Raw genomic sequence first — 16992 nt, 5'->3', positions numbered from 1 at the left:
TTTAAGGCGTACGTTTTTTTTACGGTTTTCTGGATGTTTAAGCTAACACAGATGCGCACGCAGCGTGTGTTGAAAATGCGTAAAATCCCCAGAAGTAACGGAAACAACGCGCCTCTGATAGCACGTGACCCAAAAGCAAGATGGAGCTGGACCTCCTGCTCCTTGTCTCGCGACCTTAACGCGCAGCTGGTCAAGAACCAGTAACAAGCCAAAGTGTGAATGGAGATATACAGTAGATAAGAAAATACGAGCAGTGTGTTCATTCCTGTTAGCTTGTCGTCCGTCTCATCATCCGATCGATTTGTATCTTTTCACATACGGGCTCTGATCAAGGTTAGACCTGGGGATCTTCCTACCTCATCTGCGCAAAACACCGGCAACACGGAGATCAGGCTGGGTGTGTGTTAGTTAATGCATATCGGTGTTTACACTGAAATGCATGCGTGTCCACGTGTCAGAGGTTATCAGGCTTCGTCACACACCCTTATCGACTCACACACACACACACACACACACACACTGCGAAAGCCGCTGAACTGCTTTCAGTACTCTGTGATCTCTTGAACTGCGGCGCTCGGATTAGATGTGGAATACACACCTGAAATATCTAACACAATAAAATACGGTAAGTGTGAAGGTCGATCGTCCTTGAAGGAACCCGGAAATGCATACTTGTCTAAACACGTACACTCTACGATGTGCCCTTGAATGTTAAACAAATATCAGGGTTTAGATGAATTTTTATGCTTTATGGTTGTGTAAGTGGCCATATGTCTTCTCTAAGATCTTTAAGTATATTCCGGTTTTAGCGTCTTAAGTTTGTCCAAGTAGTGAGCAGAACTGGTGTGAGTGTATAGGTGTGTGACCTACACACTCACCTGCTCAGCGGCTAAAGCTGTCTGTTCTGTGTTAAGGGCATTAGTTAATATTTACATTAAACATCACAATGAGGACAATATGATCGCTGTGAGAGAAAGAGCAGGGACTCTCTCTCTCTCTCTCTCGTGGGACTTTAACACATGTCTGTCCTTCGGGTTTACACAAGTGGCTGACTGGATTCCCCAGGTGAGTGTGCCCATGCCATGGTGAAGCTTGCAGATTTTAAATCCAAGTTATGCAAGAAAATATTTCAACTGACATGCCCTTTATTTCCATAATCTTTTCTGATTTTTCTTTCTTTCTTTCTACATTGTAAAACAATCCTGAAGGCGTTCAAATTGCGCAATAATTTAATTTGAAGAGTTGATATTGAGATGTGCCTGCTGCTTATGCTCTGTAAAGGCTTCATAACGTTTCTAGTCTGAGCTGCTGTTTGTTAATTGGTACGTTCTGAGGCTGGTGACTCTAAATGAACTTCTCCTCTGCAGCAGAGGTACGTTTTGGTCTTGCTTTCCTGAGAAGGTCTTTATGTGAGCCAGTTTGATGGGTTTTGCAAATGCACTTGACAATACTGTTCTTACAAGATCTATTCCAGAACAACTGACCTTCATGTCTTTAACTAACCCATGACAGTTGTTGTTGCTGTTAATTAATTACCTAATGCCATATGGTTTCATAGTTTAAATAAAATCCAGTATTGTTCTAGAATCTAGATAAATAAATCCAAATTGTTAAAAACTTTTGACTGGTGTCTTCCTGTTACTGTTATGTTAGTTGCATAATTAGCTGTGTAAGAGAATGTGTTTAATGGTGCCATCCTGCTCATATTCCTGAAAAGATAAATCAAGGCTGTTATTAAAGATCCTGAACCCAGTCCTGTTTTGCATTTTAACTAAACCTAATTAGAAAAATTGTGTTCAAGCTACATTCTCACATAATTATCTTCTTTTAAATCTTAGACTTGCCTACGCATTAGTATTGGCCTGTGGTTCCAAAAAAAAACCTAAGTATTGGTTTATGAATTGAGGGTTTTTCAAGTGTACAAGGTTTTATAGAACTGCCTAATGAATAACATGCATTCAAACGTCTTACACACTCCGACGTAATGGATGAAACATGATAACTTTGTAGAGTGGACAGTGAAAGTGTGGACCTGTATCAGGATTTCTGGGAAACAGACCATTCGAACCATAGTCTACCCTCACTTGATGAGGATGGCCTTTAAAAAAGAAAATACAACTTTTTTACATTGTTGGTTATGTAAAGTATGGATACCTTTAATTTTGTGTGTTTTTGACAGGTGGTAACACGGAGCTTACAAAACCATGGCACCAAGTCCAGTCATTCAAGCCATGATTGATTTATCAGCTGGCGCTTGTGGTATGTAGTCTTCCATATAATATAATTACTATGCACGAACTTACACGTATTTTATTCGGCTAGAAATATTGCAGAGCCAGTGGTAGTTTAGTGGATTTCACTGTATTATAGGATTATGTTTTTTCTTTTACTTTGGAATAATGGAAAAAAAAAACATGTTTTTCTTCAAAAAAACTCAGAGAGACAGTCAAATTTATTTATAAAAGGCATTTAAGACAACAGAGTTGAACAAAGTGCTGTTCAATCCTAAAATGGCTGCAGACATAGTAAAAGACTATATAAACATTAATAAGATTAATGTTTAACCCCATTAATAAGAAATTCTAATCAAATCTAAATAAAACAATAAATAACAAGGTTGCCCGTCCTCATTGCATAACAAGTAAATGAAACAACAAATAAAAATACATAAATAAATAAATACATGGAAAAGAATTACCTCTCACAGTATTAAATTCTTAAATTCTGTATCACAGTATAAAAGGTCCTGAGGAAAGATTTAAAACTAGGAAGAGTTGGGGCCTACCTGATGTACAGGGCTAGCTCATCCCAGAGTTTAGGTGCTACTACTGAATCGCTCCGACTCTGTCAGTAAAAGTTGATCACCAGACCTGAGAGTCTGTGCTGGACTGTGGTTTTAAAAAGGTCAGAAATATAATAGGGGTGCTAGATTATCCAGACCTGGCTATTAGACCTTTCGCCTGAACTGCACAGGGAACTAGTGTACGGATGCCAGGACAGGAATGTGTTCCAGCTTATGTGTTTTTATTAAAAACGCGCAGCAGCTTTTTTGGACCAATTGCAAACGTGCATGAGAGGTTTGAACCACACCAGCATAGAGGGCATTATAATAATCAGGCTGACTTGCAATAAAAACGTGCATAACCTTTTCAAAATCTTTTTTTGTTGTTGTTAATAACAGCTTAGCTTAACAAAACGCTAATTTTAATAATAGTTAATTTGCGTATTCAGTTTAAAATCACTGTCCAATAAACACTCTAGCAGTGTTTCTAGCAGTTGGCTTTTCATGTGATTTAAGGGAACATGTCTCTATAAAAGGGCCAACACAAGCTCCACCGGGTCCAAGTGAAAAAACAAAAAGTTATTAAAATGAAAATAACAACAGACAGAGAATAGACCCTTGAGGAACCCCATGTGTGAGAGCTGCTAAGGAGGATACAGAGTCACCATGACCACCCGAAAAAATTTTGTCCATTAGGTATGATCTGAACCAGTCCAGAGCAGAACCAGTTAAAATTGAAAAGGGATACCATCAATAGGCCAGAATGAAAGTTTCATATGCCCAAAAAGGGAAGGGAAACATGTTGAAACTGGTTAAAATCAGCAGAGCATGCAGCTTTCCTATATTCATGTCTGGCAGCACAAGGGTCTAAGGTACAGATTTTAAGTTTAGAGTGCAACGTTCTGAAAGGTGCATTGTTATTCCAGATACAATATTAAGTAACACTAAATAAAGATGTAAAAACCTCAACAATATGCAAAAACAAGTACCTGATATAGCTCAGAAGTTTTATTAAAAGCTGCACATAAATGTACAGTAATAGAGGAATTGAAAGAATGACACAACGCTGCTGATACACACTGTTTAATCGTTGGACAGGGGAGCGGGATCTCAGAAAAACATATGTAGGACCTGCCACACACTGTACTAGGCTAAAAAAATAAATAAGAATTAAGAAGTAACTGACAAAAACTTTGTTAGGACAACAGATGTGAATATTAAAATCACCAACAGATAAAACCCTATCATATTTAAGCATAATTCCCTCCTGAAAAGTCACTGATAAAGTTATTATATTTAGGTGGTGTACAGATCTGACCCCAGTGGCTTATAGTTAAAATGTGTCTTAACGGCTCTTCCTTAAAATACAATGCATTTACTAAACCAAAAAAGGCGCTGGAAGGGTACATGCTGTCCTGGTTATGTAGTCACCAATTAGTTAAAATATATTTCGCCAATAATTCTCTGAACAAGTTTGCATATCTGTTCTTTTAAAGCCAGACTAGTTTAGTAAGGTGGTTTTATAGACCTTACTCATGCAGGAGAAAGGATGTATTGCTGTGGTCTACATATTTTTAAACATATTATGGCATAATGGGACCACAGTTTAAAAAGAATAATAGATTTTAGGAGAAACTGTACATAAGTCATAATGTATGATACAGTCTTATGCAAAAGTTTGGGCACCCCTTGACAACAGATTTTGGTGATTTTTTTTTTTTTTTAATTGAAAAGATGTTAACACAGTCTCTCTTGGAAATGGAAAAAAAAATTATTGTGAAAAACAATATTTCAGCTAACATTGATGCATAGTTACTTTAGATTCATTGTGGCACTGTGCAAAAGTTTGGGCACCACTGGCAAATATCACAGCCTGCAAACGCTTTTTATAAAGAGCTAAAAGTCTTTCAATTCTTGTACTTGGGATTTTCTCCCATTCTTCCTTGCAAAAGGCTTCTAGTTTTGTAATATCCTTTGATCGTCTTGCATGCACAACTCTTTTAAGATCTACCCACAAATTTTCAATGATGGTTAAATCAGGGGATTTAAACATCATTGACTGTGATGGCCATTCCAAAACCTTTAGCTTGCGTCTCTTGAGGTATTCCATAGTGGATTTTTGTTTAAGAGGTATGTTTAAGATCATTGTCCTGTTGTAGTAGCCATCCTCTTTTCAGCTTCAGCTTTTTTGCAGATGATGTGATGTTTACCTCCAGAATTTGCTGTTATTTAGTGAAATCCATTCTTCCCTCCACCCGTGCAATGTTTCTTGTGCCACTGGCTGCAACACAACACCAAAGCATAATAGATCTATCCGCTATGCTTAATAATTGGCAAGTTGTTCTTTTCATAAAATGCCTCTCCTTTTTTCCCTCCAAACATGCCTTTGCTGATTGTGGCCAAAGAGGTCTATTTAAACTTTCAGTCCACAGCAATTGTTTCCAAAATGCATCAGGCTTCTGTAGATGTTCTGTTGCATACTTCTGATGTTTGATTTCATGATTGGGACGCAGGTAAGGTTTTCTTCTGCTGACTCTTCCATAAAGGTCATGAGAACGACGCACCACCACTCCTGAGTCTGCTAAATCTTCGGGCAGTTTTTTTGCAGTCAAATGGGTGTTTTGATTTGGCTTTCTGACCAGCATTAGAGCAGTTATCTCAGAGTTTTTTAGTCGTCCAGATCTCACCTTGACCTCCACATTTCCCCTAAACTGCTCTCTCTTAATTACATTTCTCACTGTGGAAACCTGACAACGCTTTGCTATCATCTTGTAGCCTTCTCCTGCATTGTGGGCATCAATAACTTTCATTTTCAGAGTCTTACACAGCTGCTTGGAGGAACACATGGTTGTTGAGTGTCTGCAATTGTGTGAAAGGTTTGAAGAGTCAAAGTATTTGTAAAGCTTCGGCATTGGCATTTACTAATGACAGCTGTTGCCATGCATCAGATCTAACGAGCTGATTAAGGTCTGAAACCTTGTAAAAAAGAATCTGAGACTCTGGAACTGTTAGGGTGCACAAACTCTATTTTTTATTTAATTGATGTTTTCTAATTTTTATGTTTAATTTATGGCATAAAAAGTAACTATGCATCAATGTATGCTGAAAATATTGTGCATTTTTTTTCTATTTCCAAGAAGACTTGCATAAGACTGTATAAGAAAAAAAACACTACTTTGAGTAGTAATAATAAGTAGTTTACAATTGAATTAACAAACAATTTCAAAATTATTGCAAGAAATTGTTAATAAAAAAAATAAATAAAAAAAACCTACACAAACTTGAAGGACATGGTCTCAGAGTAAGTGCACGAAGGGTTCACCATCAGGGCTATTTTCGACTTTTTTTTTTTTTTTTAATACTGGCCCTAAAATGCCATAGTACAAACATGATTAAAATTAAAATGAAAGATTTAGGTACAGATTTAGTTTTTGTCCATTTTTCAGTCATGTCACTGGTGCCCTTTTCTCTCTTTTTTGCTGAAGGTGGTATAGCATGTGTGATGTGTGGCCAGCCATTTGATACCGCCAAGGTCAAGATGCAGACATTTCCCCAGATGTACCGTGGGTTTGTGCACTGCTTTGTGTCCATCTCAAAGCAGGTGGGGTTGCGTGGTCTGTATCATGGCACTACCCCGGCTCTGATGGCTAACATTGCTGAGAATGCGGTCCTCTTCATGAGCTACGGCTTCTGCCAGAATGTTGTACGCTTTGTGGTTGGCATGGACAGAAAAGCAGAGCTCAGGTCAGACATTGCTAATTATTGTTATTATTATTATGATTATTATTATAATTATTATGTTTTTTAGATAATAAGATGAGGGGCCACATACACATGGATGCATCATTAAGATGTGTAAGGTTAAAGGGTTCTGGGCTTGATCCTGTATTAACACTCACCCAAGATTTAGAAGTAAATTTCCTCATCCATTTGCCTGATTGACCAAGTGAAAATTGCTTATAACACCAAGCGTGCTCCCTCTCTGTCCCATAAACAGCCTGTCATATCTGTTGATAATGACATGTGCTACAAGTAACATGGAAAGAGCTAATCATTTAAAAAGTGTAAAGTTCAATTGCACCATTGATATGGGACACAACAACTGAAATAGTGTGCAGGAATTGAGGCAATTATTGATAAAATAGGACAGAGCAGCTTGCTTGTAAGGGTTTTTATTTAAATTTTTAATTTTATATTTGTTGAACAACCTGCTGAGAGTAAATGGTCACACTGAGTTCTGTTTGCTTTAGCCAAAGTATATTAAAGGGCAGTTTAATGAAAAATGCAGAATATGCCACCATCCAGTCCCAGCTTGTTTCACTGTTTGCAGTCGAAACCACAGCCGAATACACATACAGTGATACCTCGGCATAGTTAAGTTCTTAAATTTTGTATTGCAAAATGGATTTTCCCATAGGAAACAATGTAAATGCAGTTAATCTGTTCCAGCCACCCAAAAATGTTTATACTGGTTAAATATTACCAGTTTCCAACACTATAATCATATTTTAAAACAATAAGATATCTATAAAAACAATTAAAACATTCAGAAAAGACATGTTCATTGGGTAAAATATGAAATAAATAGACATTAAACCTCACCAAACCTTAATTTATGATTACTCTTGGCACCAGCTGCTTTAAAAAAAAAAAAACATTACTAAAAATGGCTCGCTTTTTACCTTGCTAACATTCTTGGAACCCATGTTGCTATGTCTTCACTAAATCTTTCGCAACATGAAAAAGACCCATTAAAAAATATGTAAATTGGCTTCTTTTGGTTTTCCACTGATGCAAACGTGTTGAACAGTTCCCGGACAAATGCGCAACTTAGCCGGCGAAAACCTTCAAAGTCATTCTAATGCTGAGGTACCACTGTAGAGTGTAAAGTAAAGAGCATTCAAGTGTTAAGTTGACACTTGCTCATGCAATGAATAAATATTACATTAATTCATTGCATGTTTATATATGCAACACATGACCCTTGTGATGGGTGCATGTAAAGAAAAAAGCCAATAAGTGCACGTAGGCTAGAAACAAAGAGACCGAGCAGTTAGTCGCACAGACTAGTAACTGTAAATCACAAAAAGTGAAAGCCATCCAGCATTGAAGCAGCTTTTAAACAATATTCAGTTAAGGCTTTAGGGGCCATTACCTCACATGTAAAAGTAGGGTTGATGCCTGTCCTTTATAATGTACATTACCAGTCAAAAGTTTGGACACACCTTCTAATTATATGACCTTTCTTGATTTTAATGTCTTTCTACATGTTAAAACAATACTAAAGGCATCCAAAATATGCAATAATCTAATCTGAACAGTTAATATTGAGGTGCTGTTTGTTAATTTTTGAGGCTGGTGACTCTAAATGAACTTCTCCTCTGCAGCAGATCTAAGTTTTGGTCTTGCTTTCCTGGGAAGGTCTTCATAAGAGAAAGTTTCATCATGGTGCTTGATGGTTTTTGCAAATGCACTTGACAATGCTGTTCTTGCAAGAACTATTTCAGAACAGCTGACCTTTTGTGTCTTAAAATAACAAATGACTTGTAACTTAATTACCTATTGCCATATGTGCTATTTCGTAGTTTAGAAATCAGCATTGTTCCATAACATAGAAACATAAATCACAAAAAAATAAAACAATTGAAAACATTTCAACCGCACAGTAGTGCAGAACCTGAAAGTCAGTGATATGAAGAAGAGAATGATGTGCACAGGCTCAGACACTAAGCATTTTACGGTTGTTATGGTTTCAGATACTCTGTGGCATGGTTCTTGGAAGAAAAATAAAAAGTATTTTTATGGAAGGTCATCTGTGAAACCCAAACAAAACCAGAAAAGTTATTTTTTACATCACCAAAATAGCAGGCTGTAATTTATATCATGTCGGCTAAAGATACGATGCCAGTTAATGCACTGGAGAAAGAAGGATTCCTCCATGTAGATTTGTTTAACGTCTTATATACTCCAATATTTTTTATATATTGTATTTTTCATATTATCTTTTAATTAAAAAAAGAACAGTAAGTAACATTTGGTTTATACATCCAGAATAAGAAAACTGTAAAATCTTATGAAATCTGGATATCGATATCAATGACATCAATCAGTATGGATAAATTTATCATAACATTTATTGTAATACAGTGGAACCTTGGATTATGAGCATAATTCGTTCTGGAAGTGGGCTCGTATTCCAAAACACTTGTAAACCAAATTGAATTTTCCCATAAGAAATTATGGAAACTCAAATTATTCGTTAATCTGCACTTTACCTTGCCTGACAGATAGGTGTTTCCTTTTATGCGCGCAGGCGCTGTGTGTGTCTGTGTGTGTGCGTGTTTTGGCCTCTCGTTATGTGTGTACACGTGTAATTTAACACCGTGCATGTACACAAACGCACACACACAAACACTAAAGGCGAGAAAGAGAGTGAGTGTGTAAACCGGCACTGTGTCATATTGCGCGTGCACAGGCTAAGGGAGAAAATTGATTTTTAACCTATTAATGAGACTTTCTTTTGCTTTACACGCGCGCATGTGTGTTATCAAAAACAGTACACGCATGCTGTAAACACAAAATTAAATGTTTTACACACACACACACGTGGTCACAGTGTTATAGTAAACAGTACACACGTGCACGGATGTTAATTATACCAGTAAGAGACGCGCACTAAGACCCAGCAGGAGAGATGATTACCAGCAATTTTGCAACGCAAGAGAAATAAAAAACATTGGCTCAGTTGTGATCATGTGACGCTCGGCATCAAAACAAGCACTTGCGTGATACATGATACTCTGTGCTTGTAAACCAAGACTTGCTTGTTATTAAAGTAAAATTTTATTTAAAAAAAATGTTTTGCTCGTCTTGCGGAACACTTGCAAAGCGTGTTACTCGCAATCCGAGGTTTCACTGTATTTTTGTCCATATCACCTAGCTTTACCATCTGCCAAGTAATTACCAACTTGCTCTCCAGCAAGCATGGTACGGGTTGCCAATGGAAGAAAAAAAAATCAAACCTGAACCCTGATTTAGCTCATTTGCCAATTATGGAAGCTGTCATGGATGAGATTTAGTGTGTTTGAAGAGGGAGGAAACAAATCCACACGGTGCATCCATGCACTTGTGCTTTGAAGGAACCTGGAGTTACCCCGGGAGAGTTAATGTTAGCTGAGCTAACATGTGTTATATGTTAGTATAGTTACTTGTTACTGTGTTCTACATCTAATCAAAAATGTGTCTGACGACTTAAATAGTAAATTATGATCCCAATAATAGCTTGAAGCTTTACTCTGTGGCCTTACTCTACCAGCTGCTGTGTGTGGAAAAACTTGTTCTGCAGCAATCTGCAGTTTTGGAAATACTGATGTCAGCAACCATGACAGGGTCAAAGTCTCTTCTGTAGATTACAACTTATTACTGATACTTATGTGACCATTAACTGAAGCTCTTGACCTGTATGTGTGATCCTTACGTGTTGCACTTGACTGGATAATTGCATGAATGAGCAGGTAAATGAGTGTTTCTAATAAAGTGGCTGGTGTCTTTATTTTACACAGTTTTGTTAAATGAAAGTATGGGAAAAATATACACACTGCCATATGCATGCCTATAATGCCAAGCACAGCTATGCAACTATTTTTTTCATGTTTTTCATATTTTTATGTCATGATAAAATGTCATATGCTTCTTTTATTATAATAATCCTGTTAACTATCTCAATCAAACTTTATTATACATTATTACATTTAAAATAAATCATTGTAATCATGCTTTTTACAAGAAAAGCTAATGGCACTAAAATAACAGCAACTAAGAACAGATTTTTTGTTTCTTTCCAATTTTCTTTAATTACTAAATGAGCAGTTTAAGGGCTGGTACATTGTAGTCATTACACTGTTGTCATTGCATTTTATTTAATTAACAGTAAGCCAAGTCCTTAATGTCTTACAGTGAACTAAAACAGACACTTTATTAAATACAGGTACCTTTTGTTTTTTATCATTGGATATTTTAATTATAGAAATATGCTCATTTATGCATTTTCATATTTGCTTTGTAAGCCAATTTTCTTGGTATTCAGTACTCGGTGTACTACTGATAGTGTTGTACTACTTTATTTTATACACTCGTACCAGTGCAAAACTGACTACAATGTTACATCCATGTCGGTGTCCCTGTTAATCTGGAAAAACTAACAGGTCCTTGATGGCTGTTTTGTACTGTGGTTGATATCTTGTGTATAACAAAAGTGTTAAATTAATCCATTACTTGTTTATAAAATGACCTGTGTGGTAAGTGCATGTAATGAAAAAAGCCAGTAAGTGCACGTAGGTTTAAACCTACCTAAGTGTTGTACAGACTTACTTGTAACTGTAGATCACAAACAGTTGATGTAAATTGACGAATGAATCTACCATAATGTCATAAATGTCATAATCAGTCATAAAATAAAATTTCTGCCATAAAAGCACAATATTGTCAGCTATTGTGGTTTATGTCTTTCGGGTTTGCTGCATCAAAAAGACACATGAATTATGGAAACGTACTGTATTTATAATTCTTTTCTTAAAAGTTACTTGAATGTTTTAGTGGCTCCTTTAATGGCGTAACAGAAATGTGTTTAACTCATCATCCAGAGATCATAAGTTTGATTCCATGGTGATGCTACAGCTATCCATAGCCAGGTATTCAGAGTGCATTGGCCGTGCTTAATTAGTGGACAAGAATGGCATACATGCTGTCTCATGTCAATCTTAGCAACACTAGCCAATCATGGGCATCTGTGGGCTCGTGCAAGCAAAAGGGGTAGATAGTGCTTTCCTCGGAGAGTCTTACACCATCCCCACTATTGCAAGAGCAGCAGTTAAAAAAAAAAAAATCAGTTGGCTGCATCATGTGTCTCAAGGAAAGTACATCATGGTCTTCACTCTCCCTGGTTGTATATGTTGTCTTGATGGGACAACACGTGCTTCTACAAATGTACTTAGGTCACAAGTTGACTTAATTTAGTTCCGGTGCATATTAAAATTGCTGTACAGATCAGGCCTGATTGTTCATTATTATTTAGTTGGTGTAAATATGTAACAAAATGTAAGCTGAACATTTCTAATTATGAAGCCTCTGTATTGACACCTCTGGTATTAATTCATGAAAGATCTGTGGTGTTTTAGTGATGTTCAGAAGGCTTGCTCTGGCTCTCTGGCCTCCATCTTCTCCTCAATGGCTTTGTGTCCCACTGAACTAGTCAAGTGTCGGCTGCAGGCTATGCATGAAATGGAAGCATCAGGCAAGATTGCTGGTGGACAGAAAAGGTAACTGACTATTACTGCGTGGCAGTTTAGTCAACTACTTGAGTTTAAACATGCTATATATAATATATTGTTCACATAAGGTAGCTTGGTTGCTCTTAGTTTATATTTATATACAGTAACATTTCAATATGGATTACTGTCCACAAATGAATGAGTCTTATTTTTTTTTTCTTCTTCAGCACTGTGTGGTCGGTGGTTAGACATGTCTTAAAGACAAACGGGCCTCTAGGATTTTATCAAGGCCTGTCTACTACTATAGTTCGTGAGATTCCTGGCTATTTCTGCTTCTTTGGAGGCTACGAGTTGAGCCGATCTGCTTTTGCCCACGTCTTGGACAGGAAAAAAGAGGACATAGGTAACCTGGCTGTAATTTGCTTATTCAGTGCTTTATTCAGTCAAATCCCAAAAGCACAGCAATTTAATGAAATTAATTGGTGGTTTTGGTTTTGGTTAAAGTTTTCATTTTTCTTTTATTTTAAATTGATGTTCTTAAGATTGCATGTATCAGAAATTAAAATCATACAGGGTATTCAAGAATTCACACTTTTTAGCAAAATGTAATAATTAGGATTGTAATGTCTTTAAGTAATATTTTTTGGGCTGTATCTGTCAGCTGTCACAAGATTGTGATTAGACTTTAACAGGAAACATGATTACACACTTCATTGTTGCAAAACCCATTGACAAATTTGGAAGTTTTCATGCGACAAACTGAGAACTGGAAGTCCACAAACATGTACTGAAAAAGAAAATCACAGTTGATGTGGTGCTGCATCCCCTATTTATAGAGACTTAGACACTGTTACACTGTGCGTAATATACAAGTTAAAATATTTTGGTGTTCTTTTTTCAAAGTGACATTTATCTAAAGTGCAATATACTGTGTCTGAGGTAGGATTTGCATGTGAAACCGTTTTAGGAAGTAAAGAACTGTTGATTTCTTATAGTTTCTAAGTAGCCATTTCACTGTTGAGTAATGCCGCACATCTGTTTGGCAGGCATTGGGCCGCTTATGTTTAGCGGTGGCTTTGGAGGAGCCCTTCTCTGGTTAGTTGTCTATCCGATAGATTGTGTGAAATCCCGCATTCAAGTTCTATCCCTGGCTGGGAAGCAAGAAGGATTTATAAAGACGTTTCTTGGCATTGTACGCCATGAAGGTAAGCGTGCAGCTCTTTTTACATTTAGGCATTTGGCAGATCTTATCCAGAGCGACTTACATTTTTATCTCATTATACATCTGAGCAGTTGAGGGTTAAGGGCCTTCATCAAGGGCCCAACAGTGGCAATTTGCTGGTTGTGGGGTTTGAACCTGGGATCTTCCGAACCGTAATCCAATGCCTTAACCCACTGAGCTACCCCTGGCCTCCCTTTTTCATTGTCTTTTTACCTAAAAGGTTTAAGGTACAGCGATACCTTGGCGTACAAATTTAATCCGCTCTGGAGGTGAGTTCTTAACGCGAACTTTCGTATTACGAAACAATTTTTCCCACAGGAAATAATGCAAATCCAGATAATCCGTTCCAGCCACCCAAAAATATTACCAATATTACCCACTGTTAACACTATAATCATATTTTTGCATATAAAAATGATCAAAACATTTAGAAAAGACATGTAAAAGCAGTAAAATATAAAATAAAAATACATTAAACCTCATTTAAAGCTATTTAAATTTGATAGCTACTACTATTTAAAGTAGCAGCTGCTTTAAAAACTAAACTAAAAGTGGCGCCCTTTTGTTAAAGGGCTATCGTCCTTGCTAACATTGTTAGGACCCATGGTGCTTTGCCGTCAATAAATCGTGCACTAATTGCAAAAAAATAACACACTTGCAAATTTCGTACATTTGTTTGCTCATATGCAGTGCTTTGCATGCCGAGGCAAATTTCTTGCAAAATTTCAGTTCTTAATTTTATGTGAGGTGAGGCCCTGGTATGCCGAGGTACCACTGTACAGTGTATTCCAAAATTAGCTTGGTGAGTTAAATAAGGGATAATTCAGTGCTTCTCAGAGAAACAAGGTGCTAAGGGCAAACTCCAAAGCATCTCCAAAGTAATGGTTAACTCTTAAAAAAAATTAAAAATAAATGTCAGCATTCCTCAAAAATGTATGCTTGAAAAGCATTAATATGACTAATTTTTTTTTCTTTTTTCCCCCAGGAGTCCTGCCTCTGTACTCGGGTCTAACCCCGACTATGATCCGGACATTCCCTGCTAACGGAGCACTCTTTCTGGCCTATGAACTTAGCCGCAAGTTGATGATGAAGCAGTTTGATGTTTGACACAAGGGTGCTTAATTCGTTTTAAACCATCTGTGCTGTTTGCACGTTAGAGTTGCTTTTATAATTTAAAAGATTTTTCCAAATACTTTTAATGCTGCCTAATATTATTTTAAATGTTTTTTGTCTGTATGAATACAGTAATAGTTTTATGGTTTTGTATGGGTTTAGTAATCGTCTGGTCCGTGTCCCTGAGTTTTTTTTATCTGCCAGGTGATTTTAATTTGCCCCCCTGAACTGTGTGTAAACTGGAGGATGCCCTTTCTTCTCCTTTTTTTTTTATTTTTTATATCCTCTATTTCTTTACATGGTAAAGTGATATAAGCAAAATACATTTTTCATTATATTTTTATAGTGTTTGACCATAGTATATCTAAAATCCACAAGTAAAACATACAGGCCATATTTTATTTTATTGGATTTTAAAGTAATTCACTAACACATTTCAATCTTTTCTGTTAAAATGAAATACAATCTTTGCATACTTGAATGTTTAGCACACTCACTTACTGTCTATACCGCTTTATCATGTATTCAGCGGTGTGGGGGGCCTGGAGCCTATCCCAGGGGACTTAGGGCATGGGGCGGGGGGTACACCCTGGATAGGGGGCCAATCCATCGCAGGATGCACACACACACTCATTCACACATTACAAGCAGTTTGGGACTGCCAATTAATCTGCATGTCTTTGGATTGTGGGAGGAAACTGGAGTACCTGGAAGAAACCCACCAAGCACAGGAAGAACATGCAAACTCCATGCACACAGAGACGGGAATCAAACCTGGACCCTGGAGGTGCCAAGCAATGGTGTTAACCACTACGCCTCTGATGATTAGCATAATGTGCTGTAATTATGTTAGCCAGTTACACTACCTGGTATACAGCAAGACTTAAACACAATAAATAGGGGTAGGTCACACACTAGACTAATATTTATGTATTATAGACTTTGTGCAGAAAACTTGTTCAAAACTGTCCTGAGCACTCCAGAAATTGGACAAAATTGGATGTATAGCGTAAAGGGTTTTGTTTTTTGGTGCAGAAATTTTCAGCTTGGTGCTTTTTGGCCTCTGGCAGTGTTAAGGAATCCACCAAGGTGAATGAACAACAAAACCTTGACATTCCAGGATAGTTTGTGTCCATGATGAGCAGTGTTGTGGCTCCCAACATACCCAGCATCTGCAGGAGCAGCAGACTTCCACAGTAATCCACCAATAGCACAATGGTTCCCAAGAGACCCAGGGCTATTGTGAATATAAACAATGTGCTAAATAACTATTGTATTTAAGTTTTTTTTTTTTTTTTTCAGTTTCCAGTTTTAATTGTATAGAGAAATATCATGCTGGAAAATTATATATAAATTATTTTTAAACACTGTTAAGTTTAAGATTAGTGGCCAAATTTGTTACATTTTAAGATGAATTAAAAGAATTATTGATTCATTCATCCACTGTGCTTCAATATGATTACCGCCCGAACCGGGAGAGGGAGAAACATACAAGCATGCATGATGTGTCTGAAGTAATTAATTAGTCTGAGATTATAATTAAGCTTGTGTCATTATAAGTTATTAGAGGAACCTGAAGACAGACAGATGATACTGTAGGAAACATATTAACATAAATCATTTGTATGGATATTCTTCTGGGCACGGGCTGTAGGAAGTGTTACAATATAAGAAATCAGGATGCACAATGACTTAAGGTCAAGTGTCCACTTAAATTTAAACAGAATGTACTATGATTCTTGAATTACTGAAATTAACGAATAGTCATTGGCATATAATAAATATGCAAAAGTCAAGTGCAGAGGATACAAATCTACATCCAAATCAATAAGGTCTCAGTCTAGAGATACATATGGATGTGTTAGGGATATTTCTGAGAATGTACCCAAAAAGTCCTTTTCTGTTGCCGCTTTTACAATTTTAGAAAAGCTCTTTGGTTAGATGCAACGACATTCATACATTTCATTAGACATAGTAAAATTAATCATCGGCTGCTCCAATGGAATGTCTGCATCCGAAATAAAACAGATAATAAGGGTTTTATTATCTCTTTGCCTATTTATTTTTGTGACTGCAGTCTTTACATCATTTATAAGCATGTTACAATTGTTGGTAAATTGCAGTGTATCAAAAGTGGACACCTCAATCTGTTAATTTTAATAATGGAAACTTTATGCTTATTTAATTTAATTATGGACACTTGTTGGCTTGTTTAATTTAATTGCTGAAATTAGGTGGATACTTTAAGCTCGTTCTATTAGAATTTAACACAGGGCATTTGGAAAACCAAATTAAGTGTTTTGTGAATACACGCTGTGACTTGTTCCTGAGAACACTCAGGAAAATTAAAGTTTTGAAATATTAGTTTTTACAAAGTCTCCTGATTCAGTGTTTTTGGATCTTTTGTCAGATGTTGCTGTTATACTGTATACTGAAGTATAATTTACAAGCATTTTATGAGTGTCAAAGGCTTTTATTGGCAATAGTCAATATTTGTAGTGTTGACCCTTCTTTTTCAAACCTCTGCAACTGACCTTGGCACGCTGTCAATCAACATCTGGGCCGCATCCAGACTGATGGCAGCCCATTCTTGCATAATCAATGCT

At 36.8% G+C, this 16992-nt stretch overlaps 1 protein-coding gene across 2 annotated transcripts; it reads left to right on the top strand.

Annotated features, from left to right (window-relative positions):
• Positions 1–110: 110 nt before the first annotated feature.
• On the top strand, positions 111–15821 carry slc25a15a (solute carrier family 25 member 15a). 2 transcript variants are annotated; one of them, XM_053507462.1, is made up of 7 exons: positions 111–625; positions 2180–2259; positions 6268–6526; positions 11959–12099; positions 12279–12454; positions 13098–13256; positions 14259–15821. In XM_053507462.1, exons 2-7 carry the CDS (start codon positions 2205–2207, stop codon positions 14378–14380), a joined length of 912 nt encoding a protein of 303 aa, XP_053363437.1. In that variant the 5' UTR covers positions 111–625; positions 2180–2204; the 3' UTR covers positions 14381–15821. The 2 variants fall into 2 exon arrangements, with proteins under 2 accessions (XP_053363437.1, XP_053363438.1); XM_053507463.1 differs by lacking the exon at positions 111–625 and adding an exon at positions 974–1065.
• The last annotated feature ends 1171 nt before the right edge of the window (positions 15822–16992 follow it).

Source organism: Clarias gariepinus, chromosome 11 (genome assembly GCF_024256425.1).
Source record: "Clarias gariepinus isolate MV-2021 ecotype Netherlands chromosome 11, CGAR_prim_01v2, whole genome shotgun sequence".
Classification (NCBI taxonomy): Eukaryota; Metazoa; Chordata; class Actinopteri; order Siluriformes; family Clariidae; genus Clarias; species Clarias gariepinus.
This window is presented reverse-complemented; position numbering and strand designations above follow the sequence as displayed.